At 44.2% G+C, this 21243-nt stretch overlaps 1 protein-coding gene across 1 annotated transcript in view; it reads left to right on the plus strand.

Annotated features, from left to right (window-relative positions):
• LOC124234382 (Down syndrome cell adhesion molecule-like) overlaps positions 1-21243 on the plus strand; it is a 684040-nt gene that overhangs the window by 629760 nt on the left and 33037 nt on the right. The window contains exons 26-29 of the mRNA XM_046651745.1: positions 1278-1466; positions 2654-2944; positions 6303-6479; positions 18191-18221. Coding sequence (XP_046507701.1) covers positions 1278-1466; positions 2654-2944; positions 6303-6479; positions 18191-18221 — 688 coding nt within the window. The remainder of the gene's footprint in view (positions 1-1277; positions 1467-2653; positions 2945-6302; positions 6480-18190; positions 18222-21243) is intronic.

Raw genomic sequence — 21243 nt, forward strand, 5'->3', positions numbered from 1 at the left:
CCATCACTCGTCTGTCAGGTATTAGAGGAGCTGCAATGAGCACAGATCAGGAACACAGAAGAGAAAATGAGGATCAGGGAGGAGGATGGACCCCAAGGAGCCAGAGAGAAGGGAAGGAGGAAGGAGCAGGGAAGATACTGACCGTGAACACAGACGGAGGAATCAGAGATGGGCGATCCCCGCATGAGAAGCTCGGAGAAGACGTAATGTTGCCAGTGTGGGTTATAGAAGAGTAGAGTGTGGAAGTGGGAAGTGCTTTGCCTGTGTTAAAAGTGGGATTCCACAGGCAGGATAGAAGATACCAGTCTGTTGGTGTGAGGACACCATGCACTAGGTAGGCGAGTCCCGGGCTACCTGGGTGTGAACCCTTGGAGACAAGGACAGAGCAGACAGAATATTTTTGCCCCAGGAGAATCTTTGGAGAAACAGGGATGAAGGCTACAACAGGGAGGAATGTCTCAGTGACCACAGGGTCGAGGAGGGTAGGATTCAGATTCTGACGGTGGGGTGTGACTCTTACATATGGGACCCTAGAATGGTCACCTAACCTCTGTGGGCCTCAGTCTCTTCATCAGTACTGTGCAGATAATAATCGCTATTTCATAGGGTTTCATGAGGTAATGTAATGGGCTGAGGAGATGCTTGGCATGTAGTGAGTGCTCAGAAAATGACAGTTGTTGTTAGTAGTAAAAATAGAGGTACCAGTGGTCATGTGCAGAAATGAATTGTTGGAGGGATTTTTCCAACTAAGAAGAAGCCAGGTTACCATTGAAATGTTGAGATGGCTACAAGATTTGGAGCCGCTTCCCTTAGTAATTGTGGACTGAGCAAGGGACGGTCGAGGAGATTCCTAGCCCCATTGATAGCGTATCACTTTCCCTATCACTTTCCCAGAGCTTTGTTCTCTTAAAAATAACTCAGCTTCAGACCATGCCCAAGGATTCGGGCACGTGTGCTATCAAGGCCAGAAATTTAGTGTCCACTCTCTGCTGCCAGGTGCACCTTTTAAAAGGTTATGGTCAGAAACTGGTTTTATTTCCACCACACTATCCAGTAATACCACCATAGTAATGTCGGTGTGGCCTAAATACCTCACTCATCAATACGTCGTCACAGCACAGCCTGGGTTAAATTTCCTGGAATCAGGAAGAGTTCAAATGTTCTCTTCCAAAGATGCTCAAATTCTGAGAACTCCCATCTGATACAAAATACAGACACCAGTCAACGTCTGGTAGCAGGCAAATAACGCTCTTGCGAATATTTCCTGTTTTCTGAAGGATACATATTGCAGTACTCCGAGGATAACAGTGAGCAATGGGGAAGTTTTCCAATCAGCCCGAGTGAACGTTCTTACCGCCTGGAAAATCTGAAATGTGGTACCTGGTATAAGTTCACACTTACCGCCCAAAATGGAGTGGGGCCCGGGCGCATAAGTGAAATCATAGAAGCGAAAACATTGGGAAAAGGTGCGTATACCTTCTTGTTGTTTCTAGATTTCCTCTGTTTTCCAGATCGAAGGGGCATTGGAGTCACAAAAGATGCATCAGATATTTGCATGTTTGTGTGTTTGAACTTTATTGCCAAAGTGGGTTTGGCAGCTACAGCAAGGTAAAGAGAGAGTGGCGGGTCCGTACAGAGTATTCTGGAGCTCTTTTTCCTATTTCATTTCCAGGTAAAAATAAGAATATCATTTGAAAATCGAGGGCTTTGGTGCCAACATAAAGTGCCCAGGCTGGGCAGCCGTGAAATGTGACATTTGCCTTCTCACCTTCTCCTAGGGTGACCTTTGCCCTTAGTCTCCCCATGTGCCCTCTATCTATAACTTTCACATTGCCCCATGGCCCTGCTTCTCAGGTGGGAATTGCCTGGGATAGATTGTTGACGCTTTTGTGGGTTGTTTTTTTAATCTGAAACATGGACCTTCAAGGACATGAATCCCAGGGGAATGATGTTCAGCGCTGAATTTTTGCCCAGTACACCTCAAAGAGGGAGAGATATAGCCACACACCAGTGTAAGGGGGAGGTGAAGAGAAGGTCTTCGTAGGTCTCGCTCTCACCTGACTCTTATCTGGTGGAGTGGGCTGGATGGCACGAGAGAGAGAGATGGCAAGGCAAAGGCGTTGTTTGGATCCAGCACCTGAGTTTTGGAGAACGTCATCATAAAGATTCAGATGATGAGGGATTGACTTATGCAGAAATATATCCATTAGGTCCCTCTGCTCCAGTATAAAGTGTTTGGATTGTGAGGGGTACCTGATGGCACTTTCCAAATCCAACTCAGTCTTCAGTGAGTCAGATCTACCCACACGAGAATGGAAAGGTCAGCCCAGCACACTGCAGGGGGTCCTTCAGAGCCACTCAAGGAAACGCACACATGAAAAGAGTGTTGTTCTTCAGGGAACTCTAGAAAACACAAAGATGACCTTTACCCACCCACTTTTGCCCCTCACACCTAGGTTATTATGGTTGGAGATAGCCCGTTGGTCTATAAGGTCCCTATAAATAGTGGACAATTTGCAAGTGGCCTGTGACCCAGACATGGACTGAACTCCTCATCTAGGTGGAGAAAGCAGCCCAGAGGAAATGTGTGACTACTTTGACGGCTCTCATTCATGCAGCTATGAGCTGATCCCCGGTGTGCCTTCTCCCACAGAGCCCCAGTTCTCGAAGGAGCAAGAGCTCTTCGCCAGCATCAACACCACACGCGTGAGGCTGAACCTCATCGGCTGGAATGATGGCGGCTGCCCTATCACCTCCTTCACGCTCGAGTACAGACCCTTTGGGACCACGGTCTGGACCACAGCGCAGCGGACCTCTCTCTCCAAGTCGTACATTTTGTACGACCTGCAGGAGGCCACCTGGTATGAGCTGCAGATGAGGGTGTGCAACAGTGCTGGCTGTGCGGAGAAGCAGGCCAACTTCGCCACGCTGAACTACGATGGCAGTAAGCTGGCTGGCCTTAGAGCCCTCCTATTTGTGTCTCGGGACATGCACGTGCTCACTGACCCTTCCCCACTTGACATTCATCACTGGCACAGCATAACCAGGGCCCACAGATCCCATTAGGCTTTGGGGCCATTTAGTCGGCTCCCTCCAGGGCTCCCTAGCTCATTGTACTCACATGACCATGACCGTGTTCCAGAAATAAGGGGCTGAGAACCAATGGGATCTCATTAGCAAGTCTTGGTGCAGGAGTGATTTCTCTCCGGGCTGAAGGATTCTTGACCACGTGGTTCTGTACCTTTGTCAATGACCATGAGCTAACATTGCTTTTGTTGTCTCCCACCTCTTTCCCCACCCCATCCCAATCCACATAACTTTCGTGTTTGCTCTCATTAAGCCCTTAAACTGCATGTGCAAAAACAGTTTTCCATGGTAAAGGATTTATGTTAGTCTCTCAGCAGAAATAGAGGCACTGATGGAAATAGGACAGTGTCAGGATGTTTGTGCATGCTCACCCACCCACACACATGCATGCACATGTGCAATATGAATGGGCTTTCTGAAAACCAGGTGAGGCGTCTCGTGACATTTAGTTGACCAAAATTAAATGATATAAATTTTTATCCTTTTTTTCTGTAACTTGTATCAAGGGCCATTTATTGATATTGAACAAGTGCCCAGCCTGGTGAAGCTCATTGAATGACTTGTTGGTAGGGAACTTTAGAAAGTCCTGAAGAGCGGCATCTTGATGCTGATTTCTGCAGCCTTGCAGTGCTGTTCACTCAGGGAGCCGCAGGGATTGCGTTAGGCGCTCTGATCACCATGTAAAGCAGCTGCAGTTTATCGGAATGTTCGGGACTGCTGGCTTAGCTCCCCTCAGAGCCCTTCTGTCCACTCCCCGCGGATCAGGCTGGACCCCAGTGTCGGATGAGTGGGCCCAGAAAGGCTGTACCTGAGCCAATGCCCCAATACTTTACTCCCTGCCAGGCAGGCTAAAGGGCCCCCCCCCCCCCACTTACGTGCACTTGGGATCTTGCTAATTAAAGCTCCAGCAGGAGCATCCTATGAAAAGAGAGTCCATGAACCCAAGGACCCTCAGAAATAACTGAAGGAAGCTAATGAGGTGATGTGGCCTGGGATCCTCATTTGGCCGTTTTCTCCTGGAATCTCCTGGTTGGCCTAGAGCCAGTTCTTTGCTCTCTGGCGCACTGTGGAAACCCACTCGAATGTCCTATCCAGGGCCATTTCCCCACAAAGCCCTCCTCAGCCAGAGCCCACGCTCATCCCCAACCTTTCAGGCCTGGGGCCTGTGACTGGAGGGAGGTCCTTAGGTGGAAACCCTCCTGGTGTTGGTCACACCAGCTTGGGGCCTTGCCTCTGTGGCGCTCTACCCCATGGCCCCGGAGCGCTTTGCACAGCTCCTGGGTGGTAACCATTGTCTCAAGGGCTGATGTCGCTCTAACTTTCTAGCCCTCGGTTATGAGTGACATCCTTCAAAGACGTTCCCGTCACAAAGCATCACCACAGGCAGAGCAGCACTTCTGACTTGGTTTCTCCCCCTGACATGGTTTAATTCTCTGGTCTTACAGAATGAAAGATCAAACACTTTACTATTATTTAAGGGTTCCCCAAAGCCTTCTGCTAGTAGGTGACCATTTGGGCAGTCAGGATATTTCTTACTTTAGATTATTGACTTACATCACTTGACTTTTACAATAATCACACTCGGGCACACAGCTTCTCTACAATCTGTGGAGACGCCGGAGCAAAGCTTCAGTGTGCACATTGGTGGTATGTCCATAGCCAACCACTTAGTTAGAAACTGCTCCTGTGCAGCATTTGAAACTGGAGTCTAACTTACAAAGCGCTGTGCGGATTTTAAATGCTTGTCTTCTAAAAGAATATTTAATGCTCTCACTTTATCCGGGATCTTATATTATCATCATGAAAAAGTCCTGTGAGCTACCTTTAATTTTCTCAACTCTGAAATGATTTTATGACACTAGGAAGTGAGAATATATGTTTCTATTTTCTTTGAAAAAGATTACAGATTTCTTTGAGCCAATCTCGTGGATCTATAGCTTTAATATCTCTTTTGTCACATCTGTCTGAAGAATTTTCTTCACTTTGGGAAAAACAAACATTGACAATTAGCCTCCCATCTATACCAGTCAGATTGCAGATTCTTCCATTTCTTTATTTGACTCTTTCTTCTACCATTTCCTTGGCCAAACGTTTCCACTTGTCCTTATGTTCTCTTGGTTTTGCAGACCCATCCTCGCCTGCATCCCCTTATGCGCCACCTACCTGGGTTCCGAGCATTTGCAGACTTGGGTTCCCAGCACAAAACACTATAAAGTTGGAAGAATGCTCTCCTTGGACTTAGCAGACAGCATAGGGAACTGGGGCTCGTTATCTCTGTTCTACTCACTTGATGCAAGATAAAGACCACTTTTGCTCAGGGGGAAATTACATTATTTTTCCTAAATCTTTGACTTGCTGGCCCTAGTTGTACATGCAAAGTACAGTGGAATGGCGCATCTTACATAATGGAGGGTGCCAAAATGCATGCTCCATAAAAAGTGGATGTCTGTGTTTGAATCTCTGCGCCCATTGCATTCAGCCTCTGTGTAGAAGGCAGCTTAAAATAGTTCAGAGTTCAGCCTTCTAGTTATTTCCTTATAATTCTAAATAATCTGAATTTCACAGCACTGTTTAACAATGCCTGGTCAATAAATAGGTTTCTTTAGAGACCTGGATGGTTCCCCTTTGAAAAGTTGTCTGTAGCTCTTAAACCCTACAATGACAGTTTTTAAAGATGTAGTCTTACACCTGTGATAAAAAGCAAGTGAATAACCAAACAAAAAGGGATTTTAAGCTTCTTTAAGCCAGTGTATCTGGTACAGTCTCCCTGCAGACTCTCTTCTGTCCGCTTGCCAAACCTGTTGTTCGTTCTTTGATGTGCAATTTTTCAAACAGCCTGTCTCAGTTGTGCTATGGGTGACAGTGAATTCCAGGTAAATGCATGTGGCTTTTTTAAGCACCTAGCCTGGACATTATGCTTTCAAGTGCCTGCACCCAGCAGTAGGTTGCAAAATGAAGTCCCTTTCAAAGAGATGCACTCCACCCTTTGTGCCGATGCTGATTTGATGTGCTACAGAGTAAGTTGAGTTGGGCAGAAAGGAGGGGAGCGAGCAAGTAAATAAATCAGCAAGGACCTAGATAAAGAGTTCCTCTCATTTCTCATCACCTTGGACACCCTTGGATCACACGGCCCGATTCTTATAACCCATCATCCCTAAAAACTCCGCCATGCTGTCTTCATTAATAGCCATCTAACATCATGGCCCTGCTTTCAGGTACAATCCCTCCACTCATTAAGTCAGTTGTCCAAAGCGAAGAAGGACTGGCGACCAACGAGGGGCTCAAGATGCTGGTGACCATCTCCTGTATCTTGGTGGGGGTCTTGCTGCTTTTTGTTCTCCTGCTGGTGGTGCGAAGGAGGAGGCGGGAGCAGAGGCTGAAGAGGCTGAGAGGTGAGTCAAGGCTCCGGCCATCCACTGCGCGTGCCAGGTGTCACTCGACAGCCAGGCAGGAGAGAATTAGCCCCCAGTGGAATAGCCTTTACTCTCTGAGCCAGGAGCCCCAACTGCCTGATTCTGTGACGTGCCTTCTACAAGACTGCAAAGCCTAGAGGAAAAGTCCTACAGATGTTACTACTCAGTCAATCGGAAATGGAGTGAAAGTCAGCCCCTCACAGGTCTCCTAAATCCTAGCTGGCAGTAGGTGGATTTTCTCATGGATTTTTCAAGCCCACTCTCTTTAATTTTTAGCCATTCAAGCAGTACCACCAAGTACGGCTTCCTTTGAAAAGACCTAGGAGATTTGCTCTGGAAATGTGAACTATTTTATTACCAGGAAGCGGAAATTGAGGGCTTATGGTTCTGGTAAGGCATTGGAAAGCAGAAAACACACACTTTCCCGAATTAAAATTTTGAGGCGAAGCCCAGTGTAAGAGTTTCAGTCTAACTAAGAAAACAACAGTGGAAGGTGAGCCCCTCGGCCAGATGAGAGCCATTGTTGGGGGCACCATTGTTATACTGTCCAGCTCTGTGGAGTCTGGCGACGAGGCTGTTTCCAGCTTCTGGCCGACAGCCCTTCCTTGCCCTTGCTCTGCAATGGAAGGACAACAAGTTCTTTCAAACAGAAAAGCTGGACAGGACAAGTGTTTCCGAGTCCTTCCTCTTTACCTGTCAGGGTATTTACCAAGCCGCTTTTTTGGTAAAATGCGTCTGCAAGATGTTCACATTTTAATATCAGTGCAGTGCGGAATAATGTTAGCAGCATCCTGTGTATTCTTCAGAGTTACATTTGAGGAGCAAGTCTGCAAGCACTCCCCCTAAAACATATCTGTGATATCCCCAAACCTCGCTGGTGTATGTGGGAAACATTGACCTCTCTGGTAAATACTTTATTTGGCCGTGATCCAGTTAAAGCAGCAAAACATGGTGATATTTTCACATCTTCACTTGTTCAAAGTACTCTTCTTTATAGGACTTTAACACATTTTACTACTAATTTGCTTTCACTTTGCCAACTAATTAAAATATCTGAAGTGCATTGCACTTCATCTCTATACTTTAACAGTCCTTCTGTTTAAATCTTCTGCAGCCCAGTAATTCAGAGGAACCATCAGTCTCATTGAAGTGTCCTTTCTAAATCACGTTAACCACGTATCTTTTAACTCTACTTACTTGAGTGAAGTCTATATCCTGAGCGCCGTGCTAGATGTTTGATGTGCAAAGATGAAAAGAAAGAGCCTTCTGAACTCTAGGTTTAGCGTAGGAGGGAGACACAGAAGCGTCTTCCAGGAAAAGAACAAAAAATGTCATGAATGCTCAAACGGGACTTCAAACCAATCCTACATAAGCACAAAAGAGGGAGCAATTAATCCCAACTGGGGAGAAGAGGGGAGGCCATGTGAGGGCTACACAAAACAGCACTGCACAGATATAATATTGCCTAATATGTTGAGAAATTCGATTTAAGGTGAGCCGTGTTGGATTCCATTCACAAGTGCTCATCATTAAAATACCAAAAGGATGTTTTTATAGCCCTCCTTCACAGAAAACAGAATCCCATAGTCTGGACTTCAGGGACATTGTTATTGAGGTACCAAGGGGGTGTGTCCTGGTGCGTTTAGGCAGCCAAATCTAACTAGTTGTGTTTAGAAGGCTATGAATTGTTCATATAACATTTGTTTAAACCAACGGTAAAATTTTCTTACTCATCTTTTTTTTTTTGGGTGAGGAAGATTGGCCCTGAACTGACATCTATTACCCATTCTCCTCTTTTTTCGCTTGAGGAAGATTAGCCCTGAGCTAGCATCTGCACCAATCTTCCTCTACTTTGTATGTGGGATGCCGCCACAGCATGGCTGATGACTGGAGTAGGTCCACACCTGGGATCCAAACCTGTGAACCCTGGGCCACCAAAGCAGAGTGGGCAGAGCTTTAACCACCCAGCCAAGGGGCAAGCCCCTATTCGTCATTTCTATTTGATCTCAGGGTTTGGCAGCAAAGCATTAAGTGTGAAGGCAATTCTACTACTCTCTGCCAAATTCACCTTTTCTTTTTCCCCCTGGCCCCTATTTCTTTCTCTTTCCTTCCCAGCTATTATTTTCCTATTCTACCTACAACTTAAGCACTCCAATCTTCCTCTTCCTTGCCAAGAACAAGGAAAAGATGCTAAAGATGTAGCTGACTCTTGCTGATACATTTGGTTAGACTGTTGGGAGGCTCGTGCATCCTTTATTTTCATTCTTAATCGTCCCTTGTAATTTAGCTATTGCTTTCCAAGGGCTGTGTCCAGAAAATATCCCGGGACTGGCATTTTTATTGTTGGCATCTCTACTTCTAGGACCAACATTTTGTAGTTGGTCTTGGTAAAGAAAGCAGTACATCACGTCAAAGAGCACGGTCTTCCATTCACTGGAAACAATTTTTTTTCTTTGTGCTAGAGAAAAGATAGAGCCAACACAAAGGTTTCAGTAGGAAGAAAATAAGTGACATGGCAAAGAGGATGTATTTATGGGAGACACTGAGGAGCAGAGAATTCCGGAGAAGTAGCTTGCTGTGGTATGAAGGTGTCTGCAGTGTTGCATTTTGTAGATGCTTAATAAAGTTTTCCAAATCAAGAATCTGACAAGAGGGATTTGCAGGAATGCAAAGCATTGGGTACCCAATTCTATCTGCTTCCTAATGGCGAGTTTTAACATGGACACAGTGAAATACATTCAATTCAACAAACCATTGTTGATTATCTACCGTGTGCCAGGTGTACCATTTTTAAACGCAGCAGTAAAATTTTCATATTAACCATTTTTGTTTGATCACAAGAGGTTGGCTAGGTCCTGGAGATAAAACAGATTACTAAGAGCGCATCTCAGAATTATAGATGCTCACACTCAGTGGCAGTGAGGAAAGGCTTACAGGGGACAGACTCATCTTTCTGTAACCATGAGAAGTGACCCATAAAAGGACAGAGTAAGTGACTAGGGTTGTTAAGAGGCAATTAATGAAAGGCCAGGCCTTGCCCCAGAAAAACCTTTGTCTCTCAGCCCTGCAGGGTCCCCATTCATTAACGACATATTCCCAGCTTACTCCTGGAGGGAAATGACAGTCAGAGTGTGTAAGGCAGTGGATGCCTGTCTATTAAACAGAGTTCATTAGTAGAATCGCCCAATTACAACTTGACCCACATAGGGCACAGATTCTGTGCCTGGGTTAGAATGAGTTCAAATATATTTACAGTTTCAACAGAAAGAGTTGCTTCCTACAATAATTTTATTGTCCAAAATAAGGACATTTCTAATAATATGTCAGTGGTTGCCTGAGCAGCCACCAATCAGAATCAAAAATGGAAATTAGAAAATTTAAATTATAGAAAAACATCGTGTGGGTTCCTAGTGGACACTGTGAGAGTTACTATGTAAGGTCAACCTCATAGTTGACCTTGTTTGATTCCATTGTTTGGTTGCTAGAAACTAGTAAATGTTTATAAGCACGGGATGTTTTACCATATAGACAAGCAACCTAGTTAGGTGAATACAACATAACGGTCTTTTATGTAAAAATTAAAAAAAAAAAAAAAGGAAAATGGGACTCAAGCAATTTAGCCAACCTATATTCTTGCTTCCTGAGCACTTTACTAATTTTAGAGCATAGCGACCTCCTAAAGTCTAAATTGTCTGCAAGTACTACATTTTTTTAAAAATCTATAACCTTATCCAGGAGTTCAGAAGCCATGTTTTGCTTTTAAAGATGCCCTGATTTTTCCCCTCTTTTAGATCCTTTGAAGTGCAAGGTTATAGAATGAGTCACTGGCTGGGCCCACGATCCCAGCAGCCTCAACCTTATAAAAATTTGATTCTCATGTCAAGTGATCAACTCCAGGATCCCTAAAAGCTTTCTCCTTTAGCATGAGTTTACCCAAGAGGGTGCAAACTTATGTTGGCACCAGCCAGTATGGGTCAACTGGCAGTGCCAAGCCAAAAAGCTACTTCCAAGACTTCAAATAAACTAAAGATAAAAATCAATGGATGATATAAAATTGGGCCACGCTTCTGTGGCCAGTTGCACTTCTTCCCTTGAACAGAAACATATTTATTATTTTAAACATGCTCTGAAATGGACTAATATTATAAAACTGATCCGTTCCAGGAGGTCTCGTGGTTCTACACAGGCACAGTTTAAGGGGTGGGTCATGAGGGGTCATCATTATTTTCTGAGTTCTGATATGCCATTTATCTGCTCTGCAAATGAGCTAGAAACCCTTCCTCATATGTAAGACCAAAAATGAGCTTAAACTTTAATAATATAAGGGAAGAGAATTGTATCTAAGAGCCTGATACACTCAGACTTGAGGTCAACTTAAACTAGGCAAAGATGGCATGACGCTGACGAGTAGGGCTCCTGTGCTCCAGAAGTCCACGATATTCGTTAGTGAAGGAATTGGGAGTGTGCACCTTGGGGGCTTAATTGCCAGGCTAACAAATGCCAAATTGCGGTTGCGGTTTAGATGGAATTAGAAGCATGTACTCTGAAACTAGTTCTATGCTTTGTACTTCCTTCCTTTCTTGCTCCCTCCCTCCCCTCCTTCCCTCCTTTCTTTCCTTTTTTTTTCAGCCAGTATTTCTTAATAAAATTATCCTTTCTAAACTCCAAACTTGTTACAACAAACCTAAGTAAACAAGGTTTCTGCATCTGAGAGTAGGGAGCAGGGCTGAGCCAAGGGCAGCCAATGGAGCGCGGGACAGAGAGTGGACCGTCAGGAGGGAGCGAGCTGAGGTCAGCCCTGGTACCAGGCTGTGCCCTGTCTGGGTGTTCTATTTTGTCTGTTTGTACTTGCAGTTTTCTTGGATTGCAAGTATATACAGTTTTCTTTTCTGGATATTTATTTTGCCTTGGGTTTTGAATCAGCTTTCATTTGAGCACGCTGATGATTGGAAGTCCTATTTGTCATTTTGTAAAAACGTAAATGCAGGTTTATAGCCCTTATCAAAATAGCGAGTTTGTAAGACCCAGTTCCATTCCACAGAAAGGCAGAGATTGCTGCGAGGGAGCTTGCAAACAAGAGCTTTTGATAGATGGCAAAACGGGGTGAGGTCTGCTGCCCCCAAATCAGCTTTCTGTTTCTGTGGGTGTGTGCAAGGACTGCCCAGTAGAGATATTAACCTAAACATATTCTATTTTGCTTAACTAGAACCTCAGAAATGAAAATGTAGTCACGTGGCTATGAATCAGCTTTCTCTTTTAAAGAAACGTTGGGGCATGTAAAAATGAGGCAACTCAGACTCTCAAGGCTGGCACAGCTGCAGTCCTTCAGACTCGCTGTGTGCTCTCCCCTGACACAATGTGGCTTGCACTGCCTCTTTGATAAGAACCTTCGTGCCACGTGCAGACCCAAGATGGAAGCAACGGTCCACAGAAAGAACGTGGGAAGTGGGGGAGACCACACCGGGATACTCCTACTCCAGCTGGGGGTGCCTCTCCCCAAGAACTAACTGAACCGTGCAATAAGCAACAGAGTACTAACCCTTGCCATTTTTCTCTGTTTCCTCTCCTATAACCCTTTACTGTACACTATCTTATTTTAGTCTCTCAATAGCTGTGCAGATCAGTTGAGCATAAACTTGAAAGGATTTTAGTGCCACGGAAACTAAAGGCAACCTGTCCAAAATCCCATATCAGTTAGGGCAGAACTAGAAGGAGAGCCTGGGTCACTGTTGCTTACCGCAGTTCTCTTTCCATGAAACTTCTTCAGACTTAGGAATATTCAAGAAGGAAATAGGTCATCCCCTCGATATTAGGTTAGCTTTAAAAGGTTTATCAGTGAAACGTGGGGCCAGAAAATATATGGGATCAATAGCCACTTTATAATTTTATTTTTGCTCATCGAAAATATTTGGTTTATTCATTTTTTACCTGTATATATTCACTACCCCTCAGGCTTCTCCTATGTTTGAAAAAAAGTATTCCTTCTAGTTTGCATATCTTCAACCTACTGCCCTTCTCTCTAAGTCTTTTCCTCACTGAATTCTTCAAAGGATATTCTGTACTCAGCGACATTGCCGCTCACCAGCTCCCAAATCCTCAGTCTTGCTTCTACCCCCACCACTCAAATGAAACTGCTCTTCTGAAGGGAGATGGCCAGTTACCTTCTGATCATCAAATTCTCCTTTCAGTTCTTATTTTCTAGCTCTCTTTGCACATTCAGAGTGTTAGAAAATGTATTTTTTTACAACTCCTTCCTTCCATGTTTCACTATCACCAGACTATCCTGGTGATATTTCTCCATCATTTCCCAAATCGAAAGATTAAGCAGGGAGCACAGAGCCGAGGATGGGTGTGTAGGAGTAGCAAGGGGCTTTAGAAGAGATGTCACAGGTCTAAATCTCGAACTGAGCTGAAATTTGTGGGAAAATGTGACAGGCAACACAAAAGACTGTTTAGCTGCATTGGGCAAGAAGAACGAAGCTTGAGATGATGTTCTCATATTCACAGATGGCAGGTAAAAGAAAGAAGGACTCAACATCTGCTCTGCTTTGATGTGCACCAGGAGAAGTGCTATTCAAACCAGAAAATGTGGAACAAGAATCATAAAAAAGGAAGGGAGGGAGGGAAGGAAGAAAGGAAGGCGAGAAAGGAGGAAGGAAGGAGGGAAAGAAGGGAAAGATTCGGCTTGCTTGAGAAAATAATCAGATCCCCTGATTATTTAAATTGATTTATTCTTTCAAAACCTACTGTGTTCTAGTCATTGGGCGGGGTGGGGGAAGGAGGAGATGTTGCATAAAATAATATCCCCAAGCCCTTGCTAGTAGGGGAAGCAGACCACGTTTACAACAAACCATTGTACAAAGTCCAAATGATAAGCAGCACACTATGGACACCAATAAATGCTATGCTAATCCACCGAAGGGGAAGCTATTTCTCCCACTGGAGAGATTAAGTGCCATGGGGTTCCGGTCTCTAGACCCCAAAGGGTAACATATTAGGATTCTGAACAAAATTTTTTCAAACATAATCCCAAGACCTTTGTGGATAATCTTTGAACCATCAAATTGGAGTTGTTAGAAAATAGTTATATTCCATACCCATCATCAAAAGCCATAAATTATAGAAATTATAGATTGGAATAAATTAGGTTAGGTTGTAGGAAGGATGGTTTGTGCAGAGGCCTGACAAATTCCATTTGCATTTTGACATGGTTGATTGATAAGGGAGTACCACCAGGCTGTAGCTGAAATCTGGACAGGCTGAGCCGGTTTTTGAGGTGGCACAAATCCAGGTGGGAAAGTTAAATGTGTTAGAGGGAAGAATCCGAATTTTAAGAGATTTTGAAAGGCTGGAGCCAAGGAGATAAAATTTAATAAGGATAATTGTAAAGTCTCCTAGATAGATTGTGAAAATTCATTTGCAACACATATAATGATCATTGTGTTCTCACTGGTGTGCAAGAAGAATATCAAAAAATTACCAGTTTCTGCACTCAGCCTCATTTAATAAAGGATAATAAGAAATTACAGGTCTTTCATAAAGGAGAGTCCCAAGCAGAGAATTACCTAGAAGTTATGCCATATGGAGAGTGATTGAGAAAATTAAAGAATTTAACCTGGAAAAGAGAAAGCTGAAGGCAAGCAGTGAACTGGTGGCTACGTGGAAATATTTGAAAGGCTGGTAAATGATTCCAGAAGGTGTCATTGTTGTATCCAGGTAGAAATTACATCATGGGATTTCAATGCAAGACTAGAAAGATGTCTCTCACAATTAAATATATCCCTGAGAAAACTTAGCGTGGCTCCACCTTCTACCAGGGACTGGGCTGTGCCTGGAGATAAAGATGAAAGGCCCAATAGAGAGACAACATAAAAACAGGAAGTCACAGTGCAGATTGGGATAGGCGGTACTGGACATATGTGCCAAGGTCCACGAAGCCCAGAGAACCAAAGCCAGGCTTGGGAAGATGCACAGAGCAAGTGGCACCTGCATGGGTGGTGGGACAACAGACGGACTTGAAGGAGGAAAGTCATGGGGTCTCTGCAGAGAATGCAAGAGCCAGAAACTCAAGATGAAGGCAGAAGATCAGAAGTGAGAGACAACAGAGCTGGAAAGACAGCTTGGGACCAGCATGTGAAGGCTCGCGCTCTATGCCGACGAGTCCTACAGGCAGGGAGGTCCCTTTGAGAGTTTCAAGGCACAGGTGTGACACAGTGAGGGATGTGTGTCAGATCCATCACCCTTCCTGCAGCATGGATGTCACTTAGAGGGCTGAGAGATTAGAGTTGGGGAGACCAGGAGGATACTGTTGACAAGTAAATGAGATTTGAACCGAGGAGAGAGAAAAAAGCAAATGTCCCCTGGGGACACGTTGAGGTGGGAGAGGTCAACAGACTTGATAGACAGGTCAGTTCTGGGAGCGAGAGTAGGGCACTGTGTGTGCAGCAGCAGCATGACCCCTCCCTGCAGAGTCCAGTGGCCCCAGCTCATTTTGACGTCTGCCCAAGACATTGTGGATGGGATTCAAACGTTATTGGGAGGCTGACTTGAAACGTCTTCAATGCTCTGAAGACCCTATGATTCCATGACTTGAAAAAATTATCTTAACTTGTCCCAGATTCTCTTCTCACCCCTAAACAGACGTGTGTCAGAGATTCCATCATCTCTTTCCACTCTCCATATATGGGCATGAATAAGACGCTGAGCTCCACTGCAGCCCTCGCATCTCTCCCAGACTCAATTCCAGATCTGCCTTGACCAGCTTCAGCTCATGTCCCCCACCTACTTTAATATGTTCAAGTTTGCCAATGTTTGAAGCCAGACACCTCAGCCTTCACCCGATTTCTGCTCCCATGTCCTTCGAGACTCCTATTCCTGTCACTTGTGTTACCATACACCCAGCCTTGTATATCCCAAATCTCGCCATTTCCCTGGACTCCCTAGGTCTCTGTGCCCCTTGCCTCCATACCCAGTAGGTCCTCGATTCCTACAGATGCCTTTTACCTACTGTAATGGCATCCCCTCCTCGGCCCCTGCTCTCACTGCAGCCCTCTCATCCAACCCTCACAACCTCTCACCTTTGCTAACAAGTCTCCTCCCCAGCCCCCATCCTGAGCACCCTGGATTGCCTGATCAATGCTAGTCAATAGCACCGGCACCCACCTCCACCACCTCTGCCCTCCTTCTTCCCCTCCTTCCCTTGGCCCAGGTAAAAGCTTCCTGATTATGACCAGTAGCACAGAGTCACATCCCCTTGGCTCTTTAATGTCTTGACCATCCCCAGTTCACAATCACAACTTCTCTGTCCAGTCAAACGGACCTAGTCCTTGCTTCCCGAGGAGCTCGGAATTCCGATGCACACTACTGCTCTACCTTGGAGCATTCTTCCCATCCAAGTCTGTGCTCCCCAAGTCCATGGTTCCTTTAAGGTGCGGGCAGTCTTCCATCTTTCCAGACTGACCCACCTGAGACAGTGACCTCCTGGGATCATCTTCCTCAGTCAGCTGGCACTAGGCATCTGCTCCTCTGTGTGTCCCTGAGGATATGACACTTGTCCCACTCTATATACAAAGGGCCTTGAGCATAGTGATGAAAAAAAGAGTTTGAATCCACAGATGTTGGTTATGAATTTCCGCTCAGCTGCAGCAAATGACTGAGCATATCTGGGTCCCTGTTTCATGGTTTCTGAATGAGGGCATAATAATTCCCAGGCAGGGATAGGTGTTAAGGGGACACAAGCTAGCAGTCCTAAAGTCACTGGCACAATGCAGATCCCTAATATGCACTCAACTGTGTTGCTAGCTGGCCCCATGCCCACTCCCCAGAAGACAGTCACTCATGATCCCCGATGCCACCTGTGCCACCCAGACCACATCACTGTACTTAAAACTCCACCAGCGTGTCTCAAAGGTGAACTCACAGAAGAAGTGTTTCCATTAATACAGTTTTTCACACAATTCCAGATGAAATCAGAAGGAGAAAACAGTAGCTAGGACAGGAAGAGACAGCAGTCTGTGTCTAAGCTTAGAGGAGCGTGGACCAAAATGGCTTTGGGCGCCTACACCTGTGGACCAGCTCAGCCTCAATGAAGACGCCTGCTAATTGTAGACAGGGAAAATTTGCAGTTGGAGCATGTCAGTATTTGAGGAAGCCTCTGTTGTCACTTGTTGGACATTGCAATTCCTTAGCACACTGATATGGAAAAATCACAGAAGAGAACACAGTGATTGGCTTCAGGAATAGAAAAGGAACGATGATGGTGGGCAGAACGAGGAAACCAGGTCCGTCCTAAAGCCATTTGAGTCTGAGCTCCCTTCCAATAGTGAGCGGAAGTAAAATGTTTACTCCTTGGAATTTTCCCCTCTTTTTTAGAGTGTTGAACTAGTCACTGCTTAGTCGTTACATAGAGCTAATTAATCCCCAGCTTCTGGCATTTAATATACATATATTTACTTTGCAAGTGCTAATTCATTCAGGAAGAGAGGAAGCTCATCGTATTTACTTTGTCTTTGCAGATAAATATAAAGGCATGGGCTGGGAAATTAAATACTGTTTTTCTTCCTTTACTTTGCCATCTGATTGGGGTGGAAGGGAGCTGTTTCATTTCCCAGACTGAACCCATCTGTGCAAAAAACCAGGGTCCTGCTGTGAGGTTGCCAATGGGAACTGGTGTGGCTGACTTGAAGAACTGAGCTTGGGTTCCTGAGGGTGCCAGCCCACATGTGGTTATTGCTAGGACCGTCCACACCTCTCCATAACAGCGTGCTGCTCCCCAACTGGAAAAAGATTGCATCTAAATGTCAGCCCCTGAAAAGATGAAAATGCGCCAACATACGTATTTCTTCTCTATAGATCCAGACACACAGTCATCTGAATCCACTTCCAGAAAGTTCTGTGTATCGAACACTGCATTTAACATCAAGACGTTTTAGAGAGCAATGAAAGAAAAACAAAGAGAAGGCTTTTGTGTTCTAAGAAAGGAAATGTTCATTTTTGCCAGGACAAGATGTGTAAAAAGAACACATTATATTTTAAGGGAAATGAGAATTTCAAAGCAATGCCACTAAAAATATAGAATTTTTTCTGTACACCGTTTTTAGGCAGGATTTATTTTGTCAGGAGTGGTAACCAAGTCTTGGTAAACAATGTCCTCAGTGAAGAAAAATAAAGTTTTATTTCTGAGTTTCCAGATACGGCGATATGCCATTTCTACAATTCTTTGTTCCGCATACAGGATTCACAGCTCTGTAATAGTGCCTTTTTAAAGGGATCTATGGTATCATAAGCTTTTTAATTTTGACAACAAAAAGAGTAGAATTTGTGCTACATAAATGAATTACTTTCAAAACGTTAATTTTCTGACTCGAGAAAGTAAAAGTGGGTTTTTGAAAAGTGGCAAATAGGTTGTAATAAAACCTTTAATAGATGTCTGAGAATTTTTATGATTTTTATGGCCCCAGAGTATTATGCTATCTTTTTGTAATGAAAAATATATATATATATACATATACCCCATGTAGAAGAAATAAGGAATCCATAAAACTCTAGGTTATTAGCAGTCATCTGGGTATACAATTACACACATTTAAAAATGGCTTTTGTCATTTGACTCTGTAGAATATTTTTCATAAATGCCTAAGTGAATGTTAATAAGTTTTTATCATGTACTAATATTAATTTTCTTTCCCCAGATGCAAAGAGTTTAGCTGAAATGCTCATGAGGTAAGAACAAGACCTAGAATCCCAGATATCATGTTTAAAAGAACAATTTCCAACTTGTCTTAATGATTTTTTTTGATGACAGTCTGAAATTGATAACATATTTTCTCTTTGAGATATGATTTCCATGCTATATACCAAAATATCCGTGCACTACTTAGTTCGCTATATAAATACCAACTAATATACTTTTATACGTGCCATATGTAGTTTTCTTGTTGACAAAACTCAACCAATAGAATGTTTCCCGCTAACCTGGGAATAAAGAGACACATGATAATCGAGAAGCTGTGGCCTTACTTCCACCCAAATGTACCACCTTTGAGGCCAGGCCTTCTTCCTAACAGAGTTAGCCAAGTGAAAAGAAACCCACAAGAGGAAATGTGCTGTGCGCTGTGCTCTTCCAAAGCAGTGGGCTGCTCAAGAGTCTGCTGGCCCTCAGCCCCCGTGGCATCTTCAGTGCCCCTCCACTAGAGTACTCAACAACTTCTTCTGTAAATATCTATTCTCTGTCTGGTCTTGGAGGTCATAGCCTGATATTTCATCATCCTTTTAGGAGCACCCAGCACTGTAATTCCTGCACTCATAATTGTTGAGTAGATGAATGACTAGAGTATTTGGATAAGTAAGTGAATGTAAAAAAAAAAGTGAACTGTAAAAGACACCCTGATATTTGCATGTTAAGCCTTTTATATTGTAATGATTAAACCAAAAGTGAAAAAAATGATAGAGTCTTGGGACCAGATAGGAAAAATATCAGGGACCCTGATGGTGAATTTGACGTTGCCATTTTAGGATGACTAATGTAGGGAGAGAAAAAGGATGGAGTATGGCGTATGGGGTCTCTTCCCACTCCCTCCTCCACCACAGTTTAACTCCCCTCCCCATCTTTGCCTATAAAATTAGTACTTTTTTGTTGTTCACAAACAGCCCATGTCCCATCTCACCAGTATCTTTGAAGACCTAAGGCAAAGGTCAACTACCATCAGCCCATGGAGGACGTTTCCCACAGACATCTTTGTTTGGCCATATTGTGCTTTAAAACAGTGTGAACTGCAGTAAAGGATATGGAGTAACCAAGGATAACTCTGAAATACGTGGTGTGAGCAATTAGATGAACATTGGTGCCATTTGCCAAGATTGGGAAGATAGCTGCTGGGTAGGGACTTTTTTTTGCAGGGTATGGGAGGGAAGATGTTGATGGGAGCAAAAAGACCTGTATGGGTCCTGTTGAATTTGGGATGCTTTTTGAGCATCCAATGACAGTATAAAACAGATAGCTGGTAGCAGGAATCTGGAGCTCAGAGGAGAGCTCGGAGATGCAAGTGACTGTAAAATATCTCCTTCATAATGGACATCTAATCACGTCACACTAGATCAAACTTGCATGGGAAGATTGTGAAAATCTGTATGAAATGCCTTGAGTCCATGTCTTGTGAAAGTCTGTACTTGTTGCTAAGCAAGTATTAGGACATGTCTGTGGTCACCTGGAAGGCATCCAGCATGTGCCCTTGTGTTGAACAAATTTGACAAAACATCTGGAAAACAAAAATCAAGCCAGAGTCATGTGATTTACAGTGACTTATCTACCTAAAAAAATAAATTTTCTAATATAGACTTGAAAATATGAATTCATTGATGACATTTAGAAATCAAGAGATTTCACATGAAATTTTGGCTCTCTGACTGTCTTGGAAATGCTCTGGCCACACTGGGCAGAGCCTAGATGGTAATGGCTGTCTGGAGCTACATACAGCGCCCCCTTGAGACTGGGCATGACTGTTGCTCAGTACAGCAAGCTCGTCCCCATCCCAACCCCAGTTCACGTCACTGGTTTGTACCCCAGCCTGGTTCCTGCAGCCCTCACTGGGAGCTTCTGGCCACTTCCTCCATCCACTCCCAACCCACAGATCATGCCTCTGCCCAAAGCCCGTGACACAACAGTCTGTTTTCTGACATGTTCGATGTTTGTTTAGTTAGGACAATTTGGTATCTGGTGTCCTAGACTGCATCCCTCTCCCTTCTCATTAGCCCCAAGCAAGACATTAGAAAGCATCTTCCTCATTAATAGGGCAATTACTCTGGTTGAAAGACCACCTGTTGATGAGGGTAGGAATTAATGCTGTTTGCAATTGACAGTTTCCAACATGAAATTAGAAAGATTAAAACTAGTAATTACTCTCACTTAAGATAGTTGAGGTGGTTTTCTTCCAAAGGGTGAAAGCGATTGAAAAGGAAGAGAATTTCCAAGTTCCTCAAATAGGTGGGTTTTTTTGTGGGATTAATTTAGAAGTAAAAGCAATGCTTTTAATCATGAAGGGTCAGTTCAATTTGAGTTTGGCAGGTTAATGGGCCCAGCAGCAAAAGACCTGATGACCTACCTGGTGAGTTTAGGGCCAACTGGATTTCAAATGTGGCCCAGGAAGTCTAGGCAAGTCACATCCATTGGTGCAGAGAAGGCTATGGGATTGCTGTCCCTGATCTTCGCTGCTGCTTTCTTGGGAAGTTGAGGACTTAGCAGGCTGGTGCAGTGCGAACACAGAACCACAAGCCTAACGCTGCCACCAGCTGGTTTCATGATCTTGGGCAAGTCATTTCCCCTGTCTGCGTCCTACTTTCCTCATCTAAAAACAGCAATTTGACACTGTTCCTAGCTTTACTATTCTGTGATCTTGGCGAAGGTAGCATGAATTTTCCAACCACGTTCTACAAAGAAGTGGAATTTCAGCGGGTTTCCTGTGTATTTCAGCGGGATTAGCTGTCCCAGGGCCAGACAGGCTATTGCAACTGTAGGGCAAACACAGACAACCTGGAGCCCCCCAGGGCGTCTCCCACGTGATACCATCTCCCATCACTGGGCCTCGTGCTTCTGGACACTCATCCACTTCACCCAAGCAAATCACCCCAAAGAAGAGAGAGAAGAGAGACTTCGCCCACCATGCCCACATCGAAGGGATTTTCCTTTTATATGATTAGGCAGGAGCAATTTTTTTAAGAATCCCAGCCTTCTAAGAAGGACTGGCCT

This window comes from Equus quagga, unplaced genomic scaffold, assembly GCF_021613505.1.
Source record: "Equus quagga isolate Etosha38 unplaced genomic scaffold, UCLA_HA_Equagga_1.0 73442_RagTag, whole genome shotgun sequence".
In the NCBI taxonomy this organism is placed as follows: Eukaryota; Metazoa; Chordata; class Mammalia; order Perissodactyla; family Equidae; genus Equus; species Equus quagga.